At 47.6% G+C, this 16,635-nt stretch overlaps 1 protein-coding gene across 1 annotated transcript in view; it reads left to right on the forward strand.

Moving 5' to 3' along the window:
- The window catches only part of LOC125940865 (uncharacterized), a 45,701-nt gene that overhangs the window by 4,078 nt on the left and 24,988 nt on the right, over positions 1-16,635 (forward strand). The window contains exon 2 of the mRNA XM_049657494.1: positions 16,224-16,364. Coding sequence (XP_049513451.1) covers positions 16,224-16,364 — 141 coding nt within the window. The remainder of the gene's footprint in view (positions 1-16,223; positions 16,365-16,635) is intronic.

Here is a 16,635-nt window from a genome sequence, read left to right on the forward strand (position 1 = left end):
TTTGCTCGCACCCTTATAGCGTACCGGTTACGTATAGTTTTTAATTGGTCGGGCAGTTACGTCACTTTATCTGTTCTGAACGCCTTTTCGCCAGTGAAGCTGAAATATACTAGAAAGAAAAAAGTGCATATATGATTTTGTTCGTGAGAAAAATAGTTAAAGTTGGGGGGGGGGGAGGGGGTGTTACCTTTAAAGGACACTTAACAAAAAAATAATTTGAGCTGCCCATACAGTATATCAAAGGTGCACTTGCAACTCTGAGCTTATAGATTGCAGTCATAAGTGCAGTGTTGGTGCTGTAGTCAACAAAACGGTCTACTGTCATGTCCCAAATATAAATGACAACGCCAGCAACGTTGGACCAATGCAGTCCAGCGCACTGCCAGTATTGAATGTATATTGCCCTACTTTGTTCCAGCATTAGGCGTTCACTGCTTTCTATGCTATTAGAACGTTAGATCAATGATATACAAAAGCAATATTCATATTCTATGACTGTATTAGGAAACTTTTGTACTTAATTGAGGAAATAATTGACTGAAACAGATGACAGATAACAATTAAGGCGAGAAACAAGAGAACAGACATTTGGCCCAAAGTGTAGCTGCCGTGTTGTTCAAAATAAGAAACCAGCGTAAAAAAAAAGGCGAGAATGAAGAGGATAGACGCGAACAAGGCGATATGCTACCAACAGTGGATCTACAGGTCTGGACTTACGTCATGTCGGACTTTCATCACAGTCGTAAATCTGTCGTTACTCCTGGCTTTCCCTCTGTTCTTATCTGTTTTACACTTGCTTATTTTCATAACATGACAGCTACACTGCGTGTAATGTTCGAATACTTGTCTTTTTGCAGATGTCATTGTTTTTCTGTCATTTTTACTAAGTTACTTATTTCCGAATTATGCACAGGTCTTCACATGGGGCTTTATTCATATGTATCATTGATATAACGTCATGCTTCAAGCAGCACGGAAATCACTGATGGCCCAATGTTGGGCAACATTGGGACATCGATGCTGTAATGTTGGTTCGTCATTGGTCCTACATTGGGACCAATGACGTTTACGAGTGCCACTTGGGACACAACATTTATTAATATTGTTCTGCTTCTCTTAAGACTACCTTATTTAGCATTTATTCCTCTTTACAAAGAAGGAAAAGCGAATACTTGAGCAAAAACAGACAGCTGCTGCAGCAGAAGCGTGCCGGCCGGTGTTCCTGGTTTCTGCAAGATCTCCGAAGAGAGCGTGAAGCAGTAACCACATGGAATGGGCCTTTCAGGCGTCTTGTCGTCGTGCGTGGCGTGGTCCGGAGTCCGAAATTTCAGTTTCATTCTGCGCAGTATCCGCTCTCTGTCACAACCTAAATGCGCGCCATAGGCTACCATCTTAAAAAATCGACAACCACATAGAACAGTGGTACCCACATGGAACATTCTATTCGCACTGCGTGGAATGGATGACGCAGTTGGTGTCGGGCGATACGACGCCGAGAATACGCGAGAAATTCGTCCCCTGTGGCTGCCGCGTATATGCTACAATGGTTGCCTTATTTAGCCACAGGCCACCAGCTTTCATTGACAACCACATAAAACAGCGGTACCTACATGACACATTCTATTCTTGCTGCGTAGAATGGATGACGCGGTTGGTGTCGGGCGATACGACGCCGAGAATACGCGAGAAATATGTCCCATGTGGCTTCCGCTTATAAACTAATGGTTGCCTCATAACCAACTATGCAGGGCTCTCCTCCTCGGCTGCAAACAAGTCTACACGTCCACGACTACACACCACGCGTCCACCGTACGATCCTTTTGTGTCCACGCCGCCCGGTTGCACGTAGGCTCCGGTGGAGAGGGTGTACGGCCGTCTCCCTGCTTCTCCCCCCCCCCCCCCCCCCCCTCCGTCGATATGGTCGCGCTGGCGCGCATGGGGACGTCGCCGCGCGCTCAACAGACGGGCGGCAACGGCGACAGTAGTCCGTGCTCTGCTGCTCGCGTTGCTTGCCGCTGCTGTCGGGGGGTGGAAGCGCCCGGCGCGACGACACGCTTCTGTGATCGCGCACGCACTGCTGATAACCTTGAAAAAGACGAGCGGCACGCGGGAGGAGGGGGACCCGTGGTGTGTGGCGCGGCGGCGACGGCCATCACGCGAGGTGGCGCCACTGCGTTGAGGGCGGAAGCGAAGGTGTGGCGGGAGTGTCGTCGAAAAGGGGTCCTGCAACATATATATATATATATATATATATATATATATATATATATATATATATACATATATGCTCTCATACTATAGTTTTCCTAGGCGCGAAGTTCTCGCAGTCGCCGTGTCGACCACGGTTTCAGGTAGCGAAGATATGGAGAGGCATTCGTGCAAAAAAATTACTTTTGAAATACGAGTGGGTGCGGTTCATGAAAAGCTTACAAAAATAGCCGTTTATAATGCCAAAGCTTAAAAAAAAAGGAATGGTGCCGTTATTGCATGCCCGTCGCAAGTAACGTATCACTTCCGATATTATTGGACCGCCCGCGGCTGTCCTCCGCGGCGGGCCTAAAAAAATCCCAGGTGACCTGCTGGGACTTACGTCATATCCGCTAATCACCAGGTGCACGCGCCGTTATGTGTGGGAGCTGTATATATTTAAATACTGCTAATAAGAAAATTAGACAATTACCAGCCCCGTAACTTTGTCAAGATTACTTCAGTAGTGTTGCACTACCCGTTTATAACCGATTTAGCCAATGTAAGCTTTCGTTGCCGTTGACCTTGAATACTCGCACGAATTTTGGAAGCTGTAGAAACACTACCACGCGATTTTCGCACGTAGAAAATATTAAATTTAGCGAGCTTGACGGTCGGAAAGCGAAATATAATTTTAATTTGATGGCTTAAATACCGGACCTGCCGTCATTGACGTTAACGTGACATCACAACACAGAGAAACAGTTTCCTGACTTCGTGTAACGGTAAGGCTAGTTATACTGACGTTTCCAAGTATGCTGCACGCATTTATTCTAGCTGTGCTTCTGTGTGGCAGCGATGTAACTAACGGATCGTGCTAATATGTTATGACGTCACGACGCGTCCATATCCTGCGTACTGACATCTAAACTGGTTCGTATAGCAACCAGCATGCTTGTTAGTATTTTGCCTGTAGTGTTCAGAGGGTGTGCCTTTACCGACGCAAAGATGATTAACTGAATACAAATGTAACCGACGTGGCATTTTCGATTTGTCAGCCCCCTTTTGAAGAGTAAACCAAAGTGAAGCTTTAAAGGAGTTTAGTCTGGTAGGCACGGAGAAAGTAACTAGGAGAGAGCATCGCGCAATGCGACGGAAGTAAAATTAGTCGGCCCACGTACCACACGTCAACTTCACGTCAGAGCGTCGGTGTATAGATTTCAGTGCCTGCGCTCTGCAGGCAGAGCACGTCGATAGTAAACTACAGGGAACCAGACATTCTTTGCCAATACGCCCGAGTGATAGAGGTCACGTGTTTGACCGATACTCCGAGGCAAAAAGCGAAGGCAATGGCTTCACGCAGAGTTGGCTCGCCAAGGCTGGCTATGTGACGTATAATCTTCCCTCCTATTTCATTTCCATCCTCCATGCTGTTCTTTCAAAACTGAGCCTTGTATATCTGTGGCGCACGCACACACAAAAAATATTCTATTATCAGCGGGAAAATGAAGGCAAAAGTTTTATTTTTGAATTTCGCGCCAATGCCGCTGCTGTGTGACGTCGCTGATGTCGATGCGTATTCCGCTTGCTTTGAGCCGTTTCTGTGCATGGGGATGGTCCCAAGCGCTGCCTGGCTGAGTCTGTGCGTCCGTTCGCTTGCAGTGCTGCATCCTTCTCTGTTCATAAAACAGTTGCGTATAGGCTTCAGCGGAAGCTGTCAAAATCTATGACGTCACTGGAAGCTGTTGCTGGAATGGCACCAATCCCAAGTTTTCACGTCCTTTCTGGGCTTGCCAAGTTGATTTTAGTGTTTATTTCTTTCAAACGAAAGGGGAAGCCAAGGCAAAAGGCGGTAGGCCTGACGGTACTTGGCGGTAAACGTGACTTTATCAATGTTATATGGAAGTTTAGCTTGCCAGTCCACAGCCCAACTTAACGTTTCTCTTTCAACATCATTAACCCAATCCGTGTCCATATTTCAGGACAAAATACTTTTTTATCCATCTAGTTACCTCTCTCTCGCGTCAGCTGACATCCTTTGCCTGTAAATTTCTGGTCGCATCAGACCACCTATACATGTATAGTTCTCTACCGTCCTCGACTGCACCCCACCTCCCCGTTCCTAAACAAAGCTAAATTCCCCTGAAAAACAAGACACAGCTACCTTATTAGGTGGCAAGAAACACGGTATTAGCCACGCTTCATTATACATATTAGAGCTGCCTTAGCCGCGTAACAAAACTTAGAGGTAATTTAGGCGCACCGCTCAAAGGACGACCTTTCGACAATGTCATCTGACACGCGCAGGCACGAAGTGCTATGAATCTGAAATTTTCGCGCCTAATGAAGGAAGTTCCTGGTCTGTCCTGCCTGACCCTAGCGGCAGCACCTCGCAGCATACATCTACAGCAAGCGCTTACTCTGCCAAAAAAAAAAAAAAAGAAAAAAAGAAAAAAAAAGAAAGAAAGAAGGTAGAGTTTGTAACATCATCATCATCATTATCATCCTCTACTCATGGTTGTGGGAACACACAATCATGACCATGCAAGGCGGATATATCTGATGCGAGGAACATACAGCCTCCGGGACCTCGATGCTAGCGGGACGGCAACTTAGGGGCATGCAAATCCCGGCTCCGCGCGCGCGCGCGCCACTTGTCGCCTGTGCAGCGCCTGCGCCTGCGCAGCGGGGCTCCGGACACCCTCACGAAAAAGAGGCGTGGCATCGGGGCTGCCCCCCTACTGCCGCGTTCCTTTCACCGGCGCCGGTTTTGTTTCTTTTGTACTCTTTTTCGACGGGCGGCGCGGCGCACACTCTTGAGAGCTATTTCGAAAGGCAAGGGGGGGCTGCGGAGGAGGGGGGCGGGGCCTCTGCGCCAGGCCAATCGGCTCCGCCGTCCGCTGCCACTATTTCTTTTCTTTCTCATCTCTTCCTTTTATTATTTTTTCGACATTGCGTAAACGGTACGTATGTCTTTTCTCTTCTCAGTCTGGCGCCATCTTGAAACCGCTGCGGACGTCCGCAGCGCACAGACTGCGGCAGGCTCGTATGGCAGATTCGTGTACCGATATCGATCTGTGGGATGGGGTAGGGGGGGGGGGGGGCAATGGCCGTCTGTAGCGTGGGCGGGCGTCTTGTAGGTGGCGGTATAGGGATGGGCATGTCGATGGAAGCGCTGTGGGCATCACTGCCACGTTATACAGCTGGTTACGTGCCCGTTACCTGCTCTTGACGGCTGGTCACGTGATATCGGCGCTCACGTGGTATATGGAGAGACTGCGTCACTGGGACGGGGAAATTGGGGGCGCTGCGCCGCTCAGTCGCAACTTTAGTATTTCAGGTTCGCGACGTACATATTCCTTTCCTTTATTTTCACTCTCAGGTTGTTCTCTAATTTTACTTTCCCCTTTTACCTGCGTGGGCATTACGTAGGGGTAGGGGGATATGGCAAGTATGTTCAAAGGCGAGGCACATAAGCGGATTTGCGCAGTTCAGTTGGTTTCTCCGCGATTGCGCCCTATCGATTGCGTTGAGCCGTATAAATCCAATAGCTATACAATTAATGTAGTGATTTTAGTTAATTAGCGCATTAATTGTCACGTCCCACACATCCTGTGACATGCGCCACCTCTTACACCAGGGCTCCGAATAAGCCGTATTTACGTTAAAGAACCCCGGGTGGCCAAAATTAATCGGGAGCTTTCCATTGCGGCTTGCCTCATAATGAGATCGTCATTTTTTGTCCGTAACGATCCAGAATTTGATTTAAATTCCTTGAAACACCCGTGTTATACACAATGTCATGTTTCTGCATGTCGACGGCATTCCGCCGTTAGGCCTGTTCTTAGCCGTGAACTATACCAGAAGGTCCGATTGCTCTGGATTGTTTATAACGTCTTGACGATAAAGCAAAACTTCGACCCGCGGCTTGACTTTGAGCGAACCCTTCGCGCGACGCATGACTGCTGGAAAGCTTGAGAGCTGGTTAATGAATTACAGCGCACACCGGTACAATTGGGCAGGAAGCGACGAAGACAAGCGCTGACTACCAACTGTTTTTTTTTTTAACTTTCCGGCGAGTAATATATACAGTATATGCACACGTGAAATTTATAATCATGAGACAAATGGTTATAAGTATTTATCTCCATGGCTCTGACAGTTGATGTAACGGCAGTTATACGGTAATGAAATCGGTAAGAGGTGCTGTCGTAAGTTTCAGTGTATATAGGCTGCGCGGATGCGTATATAAATTGAATATTTTGTGTGAGAGCTAGCGTTGTTGCTTTACGTATCATTTCACCGAGACCTAAACATGGCGGTGTGAAGCACGAATATTATTGGTTGATTGCGCGACCGATTGACTAGCTGACTGTCTGAATGTGACGGACTGCTTGATGGTGCGTTGGTTGACTGGCAAAGTGTGACTGACTCGTTGATTGACGTTGGTTGATTGAATGTCTCGCTGGCTGACTGATTAATTGATCGTCTGACTAACTTATGGTACGGTTGAGAGTGCGATTGACTGATTGATGGACTTGTTGATTGGCTGAGTGAATGTTATTTATTTGGGTTTATTTATTTATTCTCTAATTGATTGATTGATTGATAATTACTTTCAAAGCATCTCTGTCGCTACGAGAGACGCCGTGGTGGCGGAGGTCTCTGGAATAATTTTGACCACTTTGGAATTGTTGAAAACAAGCACGTAAAACAAGCACCTTCGAGCATTCTTGCATTCCATTGGAATAAGGCTGTCACGCTCGGTGACCGAACCGGCGACCTCGTTCTCAGCAGCATAACGACGTAGCCACTAAGCCGACGCGGCGCGTGTACAAATATATTTCGTGGCAGATTTTTATGGGCAGTCTCTGAATTGCAGCGCAATGCATGGTCTATATACCTCCAGGTTGCTCATCTGACTTCAGGATGGGTTGATAAGCTAACTTCTGCATTCTTCATATACTTCGTTTTATTTTTATTCCCTTGTGGTCTCAGAACTATATATATAATGTTGAGAGCATAAGATAATAAAAAAAAGCGTATTGTGCCTTTGTTGCTTGCATTTAAAGTGCCTGCCCATAGCGTGTGGTTGAGAACTGTTAAATAGCTGAAATTATTCATTTCAGCTATTATCATTCATTAAGTTAACAATTTAACGGTTGTGGAAAAGCCTGCGGCATATGTGTTTACTTGTTCCAAACATGTCCAATCTATAATAAATAAATAGATTCTATAGCGAACCCGCAGCACACAAAACATGACTTCCCGCAAATTTATGGGCTCTTTAAAGAGCACGGAAATTTCAAGTTTTTTTTTTCCATCTGCATACATGCTTTGAACAATAACTGACTTCGATTCGGCAACTTCAACGCGTGCTCTCATATAGCAGGTCATTACCTCCGGCTTACCATTAAGGTTTCTCTCTTCTCTCTCATAAGGTAATTAATTCTGAAGTTAATTAGCTGTAGCGTTAGCTAATTTAGACTGCTTCGTGGCAATTATGGTGCTACGCAAGACGCCCTGGCGAAATAAATAACATTTTTTTCCTTTGCCGCTCGGCTTTTTATAACGCTTAGGACCTCGCCTAAACGCGCAAGAAATGTTTAAGTTCTCGCAATTTGAAAGTAATGAACGCATAAACACACCGTGACGCTGACATGCTCTACTACGTGCGACGCGCTTGCACGCTCGAGGAAACAGCCTTTTTCTTGCTTTATGGCGTAACGCTGCTTAATAGGAGGTCGCGGGTTCGCGCTCGGCGTCGGCGGCCGCATTCCGATGGGGGAGGAATGCAAATGCACCCGTGTAGTTTGTATTAAGTGCTCGTTAAAGAATATCAGGTGGTCAAAATTGCACTGCGGCATTTTTTCCACATCTTTTTCCTTGCGAAAGTCGTTGTTGAGATTCTATTGTATTTCTGTTGATAATTTGTCGCCTTCAGTAGAATTAATGTTGAGGTGCAACTGAATATGACGTGCGATTTTTGCTAGGGCTGCTTATTCTACTTCTTTCCATTAACTTGTAACACATGCGTTTGTGATTTGGCCGAGGCTTTATTTTAATTAATTTCGTTATTTTGACGTGTTGGAAAGAAAGCAACAAAACATGGCTGCGTTCATTTGCTTATTGTTTCCCCGGAGATGTCTTTACGAAACGTTCATATCAAAAACTCCATGTGCCCCATATATAATAATGCCTTATGAGGGTCACATATAAAAACCAGAATGTTCCAATATATCATGTGAGGCATGCCCCATGTCATATATTGGAACATTCGGGGTTTTATATGAGACTCCCATACGTTCAGCAATTGGACGTAACTGTGCATTCATACTTAGAAGCGTGCAGGGACAAATGTGACAGAAGAAAACAGAACGAACGCTTACTTTCAACTGAAAAGGTTTTATTAGAAACTGACATCTAGTTTGTAGAAAAGCCATATAGGAATAGTTTGTGCAGCTGAATAACGAAAATTGGACGAAGAAAGCACACGTGGTTCGTGCACTGCTGATCACGTCACACGGTTCACGACCTGCCTGAAATCTGTTGCGCACGACATTCCCATATGGCATGTGCCGCAAGATGTACGGGGGACAGAGGGGTCAATGAGCGAGTGAGCGCCCAAGGTAACACAGGAATTATTTGAAAGGAACGTCGACTTCCAATTTGTCTCGGCATTGTCGAAATTCCGGCTTGCTTCTTAAGATTAGACGATACCAACGATTCTCTTCAGATCAGCGGATCAACTGTAGCACGTGAACTCTTCGAGACGTCTTTTTTTTTCATCGAGGCCAACAAAAAAACGTGCTTGAGCCGAGCGTTCGTGTCTTCTCAGCATAGTAAGATACATTTCACGAGGGTTGTTCTAAGCAGTGGCAGTTAAATTGAGTGTGTGATCTTATCTAAGTCGGCACTGTTGACAAGCGAGTCTTTTTCACATTGTGGTTTAATTATATGTATCTCACTTTCTAATAAAACATTTCAGATGTTACTAAACGCTCGTGCTGTTTCAGAAGTCCGTCTTTGTCCACTTCGCGCTTTTCACAGCTAAAATTAAATTACGGGGTTTTATGTGGCAGAACACACGATCGGACTGAGGCACGCCGTAGTGGGGGAATCCGGAATAACTTGGACCACTTGGGATTCCTTAAATGTTCACCAAAATCTATGCAAGTACACGGTTGTTTTCGCATTTCGCCCCCATCGTAATGCGGCCCGCCGTGGCCGGGATTTTAGCGGGCCACCTCGTGCTTCGGCAGCCCAACACCACAGCTACTGAACAACCACGGCGGGTCGATTTTCACAACTATGGATCTCATACGTTCGTATGAAATTACTGGACATGGGGCTTATCATTTTTCGATAAGGCTGTACCTGAAAAAGGTGCAACAGTGTTGTCTGTCGCTGGCGATTTTTGAAAAAAAAATTTTTTTGAGCTAAAGAAATAAAAAAGCAGGTGGCCGATATAACGAAAAATACCATCAAAGCGTTACAGTGCCACCCTGTTCTACCGCCCTTGCAGGAAAGTACAGAGGAAGCAAAACACCAAATGTATACAAGCTTGTTCGGTTAGATGCGTCGTTATGTGTCGCCGTGCACTGTTCCCATCAGGAACTTCGTCTTGCAGGTCCAGCGGCCGAAGATATGCTCATTAATTTCGGCTAACGTAATTACACGCGCACGCCACCATAGGGCTGGGGAATCGAACCCCTGACCTTGTGCTCGGCAGCATGTACACGCCGTGGCCACTGAACCACCGCGACAGGCATTCACTGCATATACTGGCTTCTGCGTCCTCGGGTGAACAGATGAGCGCGCCGCCCTTCTTCGCATCGCGGCCTGCCACCTGACGCCAATTTCGTGCTTCCCTCAACCGTGTCCGGCTTGCCCTACGTGGCGGCGCCCCCTCGTGGCATTCTCCTTAATCCCTGCCCCCGCGGCCGGCGCTATATATATGCTGCGATGGCACTTTTAATCGTAAAAAGAATCACGATTGTCATTAAGGCGGTTTTGCATAGACTGCAGCGACGTCTACAGTGGCCCACCAACCAACCTGCACGAGCCCCCATGCGCAGTCTGTCTTATTCTCTCTCTTTCTCTCCCGCGTTCTCGCGCCAATGCGTTTCCGGTGCGGCCGGCGGCGGCGGACCGGAAACGGCACCCAGTGTAGCGCGACGCGGTCAGCCACACCGCCCGAGGCGATTCCTGCGCTGGGTGAACGGCTCGAGTGGCGCCGCCGGACGCCGCATCGTCGTCGATGTCTCAGCAGCACTCCGCATGTGTGGCGACGACGATTGTCCACAGGTGGCGCGATAATCCGTATGCGTCTATCAGGGGGTCCCTGGGTTTACGTATATACGGAGGACATATATACGGGGGAGTTTTCGTTGATACGATTCCGCATAATGCGTTTTTCGGGATAATGCGTTTTTGTATACGAAGTTTTTTCTTCTTATATACGATTATTTTCTACAGACGGCGCATATCGTCGACGCCTCTGCAGCACTCCACATGGGACGACGATTGTCCACAGGTGGCGCGACAATCCGTACGAGTCCCAACAACAGAGGATGGGTTTATATGCGGACGACATATATACAGTGGAATATCGTTGATATGATTCTGTGTAACACGTTTTTCCCGTTATATACGAATTTTTTCCTTATGTGCGAATATTTCCGGAAAATACGATTTTCGGATGATACGTTTTATTTCCCGGTTCCCGTAAAGATCGCACCAGCGATATTCCGCTGTGCTACGAGCGGACAATGCAGGGAACTTACAGAGGCTTGCGAATATCTGCGGCCGTGTAAATCAGTGTCCCTGTGATAATGTATGCGTATGACGTAGTCCTATACTTTAGTGGACAATGCGGGGGACCTGTAGAGGGTTGCGAACACGTGCGGCAGTGAAGCGACATGTCTTGACCTTAATTCTAGAACAGAAGAAATCTGGAATTAGGGTTTGAAATGAAGAAGCGAGCAATGAATTGGTATTAATTATGAACAGGTCATATCGATAGTCAAGCAATGCAAACGCCTGGGCGTATACATAAACGAAGGAAAGGCCTGTACTCAAACAATCACCAAGAAAAACTGAGGATGAAATGGAGCAACACAATGTAGTGCAATATGAAACATTGGTCACTTTGGGTCTACAATAAATCTGAGGTGGCGTAAGGAATTTGGAAATGAGCACTGATGCCAGCGCTAACGCTTTGAAACGCTGTTACGTATGCTTTAAAATCAGGGATCTTGTCTGGGTTGGAAGTTAGCCAAAGAGCGGTGGGCCAATTGCATTGAGAGTCCACGGTAAAAGCGCAAATGAGGCAGGGCAGAGTGACATGAATTGGATCTTTTTTGAAGTCAGATAAGAGCAAACCGAAATTGGTTTAAAGTAAAAACCTTGGAACATGGCTGATAGCAAAAGAGCATATATATATATATATTGAGTGCACTAACTAATGTCCGTCACCTAAATAGCGTGGGCTCGGAAAGGAAGAAGAGGAACAAGTGAGAGAAACAGAGACGGTAAATCGGACGCAATGAATGGAAACAAACAAGAGTCCATGAAGTTCTCCAAAGACGGAAAGTAAAAAATAAGATCAAGGGAGAAAATCTTCACGATAACACAAATGGTAGTGCCTTACTATTCGAAGCCCGACCTGACCCGCCTGAGGACAAAAAAAAACATACAGGACTATAAATATTCGCAACAGGTTGAGGTATGTGTGTGTTGCAGCAGAAGTTCGAAGACGACTGCGAGCGCATTGTTAATGGAATGCCAAGATATTCGCCTAGCCCGAACTGTATGTGGGACATCGACCTTTCAGAAAAGCAGGGATTCAAAGCCGATGGCGTTAACTGATCAGTGGTCGAGATAAGCTATAGCTGTTTCGAGTACTGGTGGGAAAAAAAAAAAAAAGCAAGGAAGAGATTGAGGCGAGGTCGTTACGAGCATTGGTAACTTTAACAGATGGAGAGATACCGAAAATGCTTGACTGCAATAGATACAGTCAAACCTGTTTATTTCCCGCAGGGTAGGTGACTATTTGTCGCCACCCCGTTCCAAAGAGGATGCCATTAGAAATAATCATTATGCATTCCGCTTATATGACGGTGATGTACACAGGTGGCGCGATGGTCCGTGTAAATCGGTATTATATATGCTATTTCACGTAAGGACAGTGACGTGAGCAACCTGGTGTATAGGATTCGTGATACGGAAAGGGAGACGTGTCCGTGTTTCTCGTGTTTTGCGCGCTTGCCCTTTCGGTTCCATGAATCCACGATCATTTTCACACTAGATGGCGTTCACGTCGTGATGGCTAGCGACGACAATCTGAGTGGTGCAAAACACCTGGCATCAAAACGGGGAAGAAGAGCAACTACGTCGACAGCATTACTTGCTCGTACTGTCGACGTAGAGGCTCTTCTTCCCCGTTTTGATGACATGTGTTGTGCAGATACTAATTTTCTATTAAGCGCTATACTCTAAAGCAGCCGTTAGAATCAGGGACGTTATCATCTCCCGGCCGCACCCCCATTTCCTCCCTCCCCCCTACTAATCCTTTTTTTTTTTTTTTTTACATACAGGGTGTTTTAGCGAACACTGAAAAGTTGTTAAAGGTTGCCTGTGGCAGATAGCACAATTCTAGTTCGCGAGCTGGTCTGCTCGAAGAGGCGGACATTACTTGAAAAAAAAAATGGAATGCGTAATCGACTAATTAACAAGAATCACTCGATTAAGTTGTTAACTAATTACATTATGGCCCATATTGCAATTTACAAATTCTAGCCGTGGAGTTCGCAAGGCGCATCCACTGGGAACGAATTCTCAGGATGACACCAGTTTCGAGATATTAATTCCCGATTTCTGCGGAGAAATGTATTGGCGTTCCAGTTACTTTCTTAACAAAACGTCGTTTTATGCATTCAAGCACAAAAGTAATCACCAAGGGCAATGCCTCGCTATTTGAGGCCCGAGCTGGTTGCCTGAGGACAAAAAAGATACCGGAGCAAATATTCGCAACAGTGTAAGGCGTGTGTCAGCTGCCGCAAAATTCCGGAGTTGGACTCTTCACGTAATAATGTAATGCCAAGGTATTGATACAGCAAGACCCGTAAGGCAAGTCCACCTTCCAGGCGCGCTGGGATTCAAATCGAATGGCAGCATTGATTCGTCAGCAGTCGAGATAAGCAAGAAACGTTTGGAGCATTGATGGAAAAAAAAGCAGGGAGAGATTCATAGAGCCGGAGTCCTTACAGGTATAACTGTACAATATAGAGACATATGTTTTGATCAAGAGATAAAGGATTAAGGATAGGCAAAATGGTAGACTCCTATAGATGTATATAATACCTGATTAGCTCAAGCTGGCAACGTAACTAGCTGTCGCCGCCCCAGTTCGAAGGGAATGCTAGTAGAAATTACTATCATCATCTTCATCATCATTTGTGAAGGCGCTATAAGTCTTTGTCACTTTTGGATTGTAACACGATATGAACGTACACCTATACAGCCGACATCTATAGTCAATTTAAAACAAACATCACTGATTACGTGGTACGCGTCCGCTATATCCGATTATTCGAGTCATACGGGTTTAGATATATCTTTCAGAGGGAATTTCAGTAGCGGTCGCAGTCCGTGTGTGAAATCGCAAGTGCTCACGAATGACCAAATTTATGATTTCACTGTCTCCTAGCGTTTGCACAGGTGTAGAATTTTGATAGAAAAAAAAATCTGGAAGAGGTATATTTTGAGAGAAACGCAGTGTTTCAATCCTCATCTGTCCTTAAACTTGTTTGTATAGGCACTGCGGCCGAGGCTGTTTCCCACGGGAAATCTAAAAGCGTCTTCTTAGCGGGCGACAGATATGCGCAGTGGCGTTCTGGCTGAGGCATTGTCCTGCAAAACTCGAAGTTCGTGAGTTCTATTCCCTGAAAACTATGGCGGTTACATATTCGAAAGGCTTCAGCATGCAAGCAGACTTCGTATAGTGATGGCTTGGTATACGCCAATGAACTCTGTAACCTCACGACTATAGAAGCATCCTCCACTATACGAAGTACCTCTGTATATAGTCACTCTTGTGCCCTACTTTGCAGCATAACCGCTCATTACGCCAATGGTCGACCACACATGTATGCTATTTCGTTTCCTCCTCCATCTAAGGGTCCGTTATCTCTTCATCGCAATCCACACGAACTCCGTGTAATTGCGCACCGCGGATGTACATACGGTCAGTTCCACTTTGTCTCATGTCGTCCGCCTTCCGTCTCCGCCCAACGATAACGAGGCCGCGTTTACGGTCACGTGGTCAAGCGGAGTGGTCAAGCCGAGCGGTCAGAGCACGCGCGTGGGTACGTCCGCTGTGTAGAGCCTTCGAGGGGCCCGTGTCCGGTGGCCGGCGGGGCTAACGACCGCCGCCGCCGAGGTCTCTGACTCCTCGGTGCGCGTTCTGGACGTTCTGGAAGCGCCCCCCCCCCCCCCCCCCCCCCACCTACCTCCATCCGGCAGCACCCCGGCGCCACCGATGCAACGCCGCGTATATATACTGTATATACAGAGACAATGGCGGATGCGGCAGGCTACTGCTGCCGCTGGCGGACAAAAGAAAGCCACGCAGCTTTCGCCACGGGTATCTGCACCTCTCTCTCTCTCTCCTCTCTTTTACAGTGGCCTCACCAGTTGGCGCTGCATGCCTCCCCGATTCGCTCTTCTGAAGCGGCTCGCCTCGCAGTCCGTCCTTCCTTCCTCCGGTCGCTTAGCCAGTGTGTCCTACGAATCTTCCATGGATGGTGCGGAGTTCTGGAGGCTTCGCATCGTTGGATTCGATGCCTTCTCGGGACGAAGGGGCAAGAATATGGAGAATGGAGGGGAATGGGAGAGGCGTGTGCGAGCTTCGTGGGCTCAAAGTGTAGGATTGGATAATGGCTTGGACTCTTTCTCTCGGCGTCTTTCTGGGCAGTGCAGTAGTTTGACCAGCGTTTGCCGAGGGTGCCACACTGTTATGTTCGGCACCCCATCTTTGATTTTCAATACCTTCAACGTTGATATACTTGCACATCGTTCTTGAAAGGTGATGCGCCATCTACAGTGGGCAGTTCCAGCCACAACTGTTACAACGTGAACTGTTACAACGCGAGAAACGAAGATAAAAGACAGCTTGTCGTACACTTGGGTAGCTGCGCGGACCTTCGCTTTGGCGCTGCGGAGCTACTCGTGCAGTATATAAACGCCAACAGGAGGTGCTGAGAAGCAGGGGCCCTTTTTTCCTGGGGGCCCTCACCTTGCGTTCCGCCCGGTTAGGCCTAGCGATGCGGAACGGACCGTGGCCGCTCGGAAGGAGATCGCGGGTTTCGTCTGCTCCCTGTCTTTGCTGCTTTTCTTGTTTCGTCGACTGTTTCGTTTGCGCACAGCCTCTCGACGTTTGCACAGCGTCCTTCTACCCCCTCCTCCCGCATGTCTCTTTTCTTTTCTTCAACTCAAAGAGGGGCGGTGTTTTCTCCTCTTTGTGTCTTTCGAAAGGCGTGCCTTTGCCGCCGCCTGATAGCTCGGCACATGGTCTTCTCCGGTAGGTCCCCACTTTCCAGAGGCCATCCGTTCGGGGTTTCCGCGCAGGTCCCTCCATTTGTTGTTCGCGCCACACTTGGTTACAGAGTGTAGCGAATGACGTATGTCATGGAACCCGACAGAAAAACACCGCGTCCGCGGAAATTGACGTCGTCGTCGTCGTCGTAGTCCAGTGATTCACGCTATACGAGCGCGAGCACGGACAAAAGGACGAGAGAAGAATTGGCCTAGCTTCTCGTGTCACCTTCATTTCTGCGCACCATCCTTCCTCCCTTCTCTCTCTCTCTTTCCCGTAGCCAGAAGCGCCTACGTGGCTTCTCGTTCTGTCGCTACCGCTTCGGGGCGCACTGAGCCGCATGGCTGCTCGTCTCGGCTTCAGGCTTGTAAGGATACACCTTCGAAACGGCTCCGTGGCTACATTGTGCAAAGACGCGTGCCTCCCTGCGTTGTTGCAGACGACTGCCTTGCTTGCCGGCCTGAGGAAGGAACCCGTCGTCTGCTTGGGCGTCCCCGTTCTTCGTCTGCGTGCGCCACGCAGTTCGTCTGCAACTGCACGCTGCAGAAGAAGCCCGTTCCGCGTGGAAACACTAACGACGGTAATAGCGGCGACAGGCACGTAATAACAGTGATGCAGCGAGTTCCGCACAGGCGCACGCGAGGCAGGGTTTCTTTCCTTTCTTTTTATCTTTTTTCTTTCGTTCTTTTATTCTGCAGGTATACGCTGCTTTCCGCGGGCAACGTTGGATTCGCCACTTCTGCTTCCTCCTCCGCAGTTCGTCTGCTCGTGGCCCGCACAAGTTTTGCGGTTCGTCTGTTGGCGCTGCCTCCTTTCCGAGCTCTTTGCCGCCCTCCGTGAAACTTTTTCTC

The sequence above is a fragment of the Dermacentor silvarum genome, chromosome 10 (assembly GCF_013339745.2).
Source record: "Dermacentor silvarum isolate Dsil-2018 chromosome 10, BIME_Dsil_1.4, whole genome shotgun sequence".
NCBI lineage: Eukaryota > Metazoa > Arthropoda > Arachnida > Ixodida > Ixodidae > Dermacentor > Dermacentor silvarum.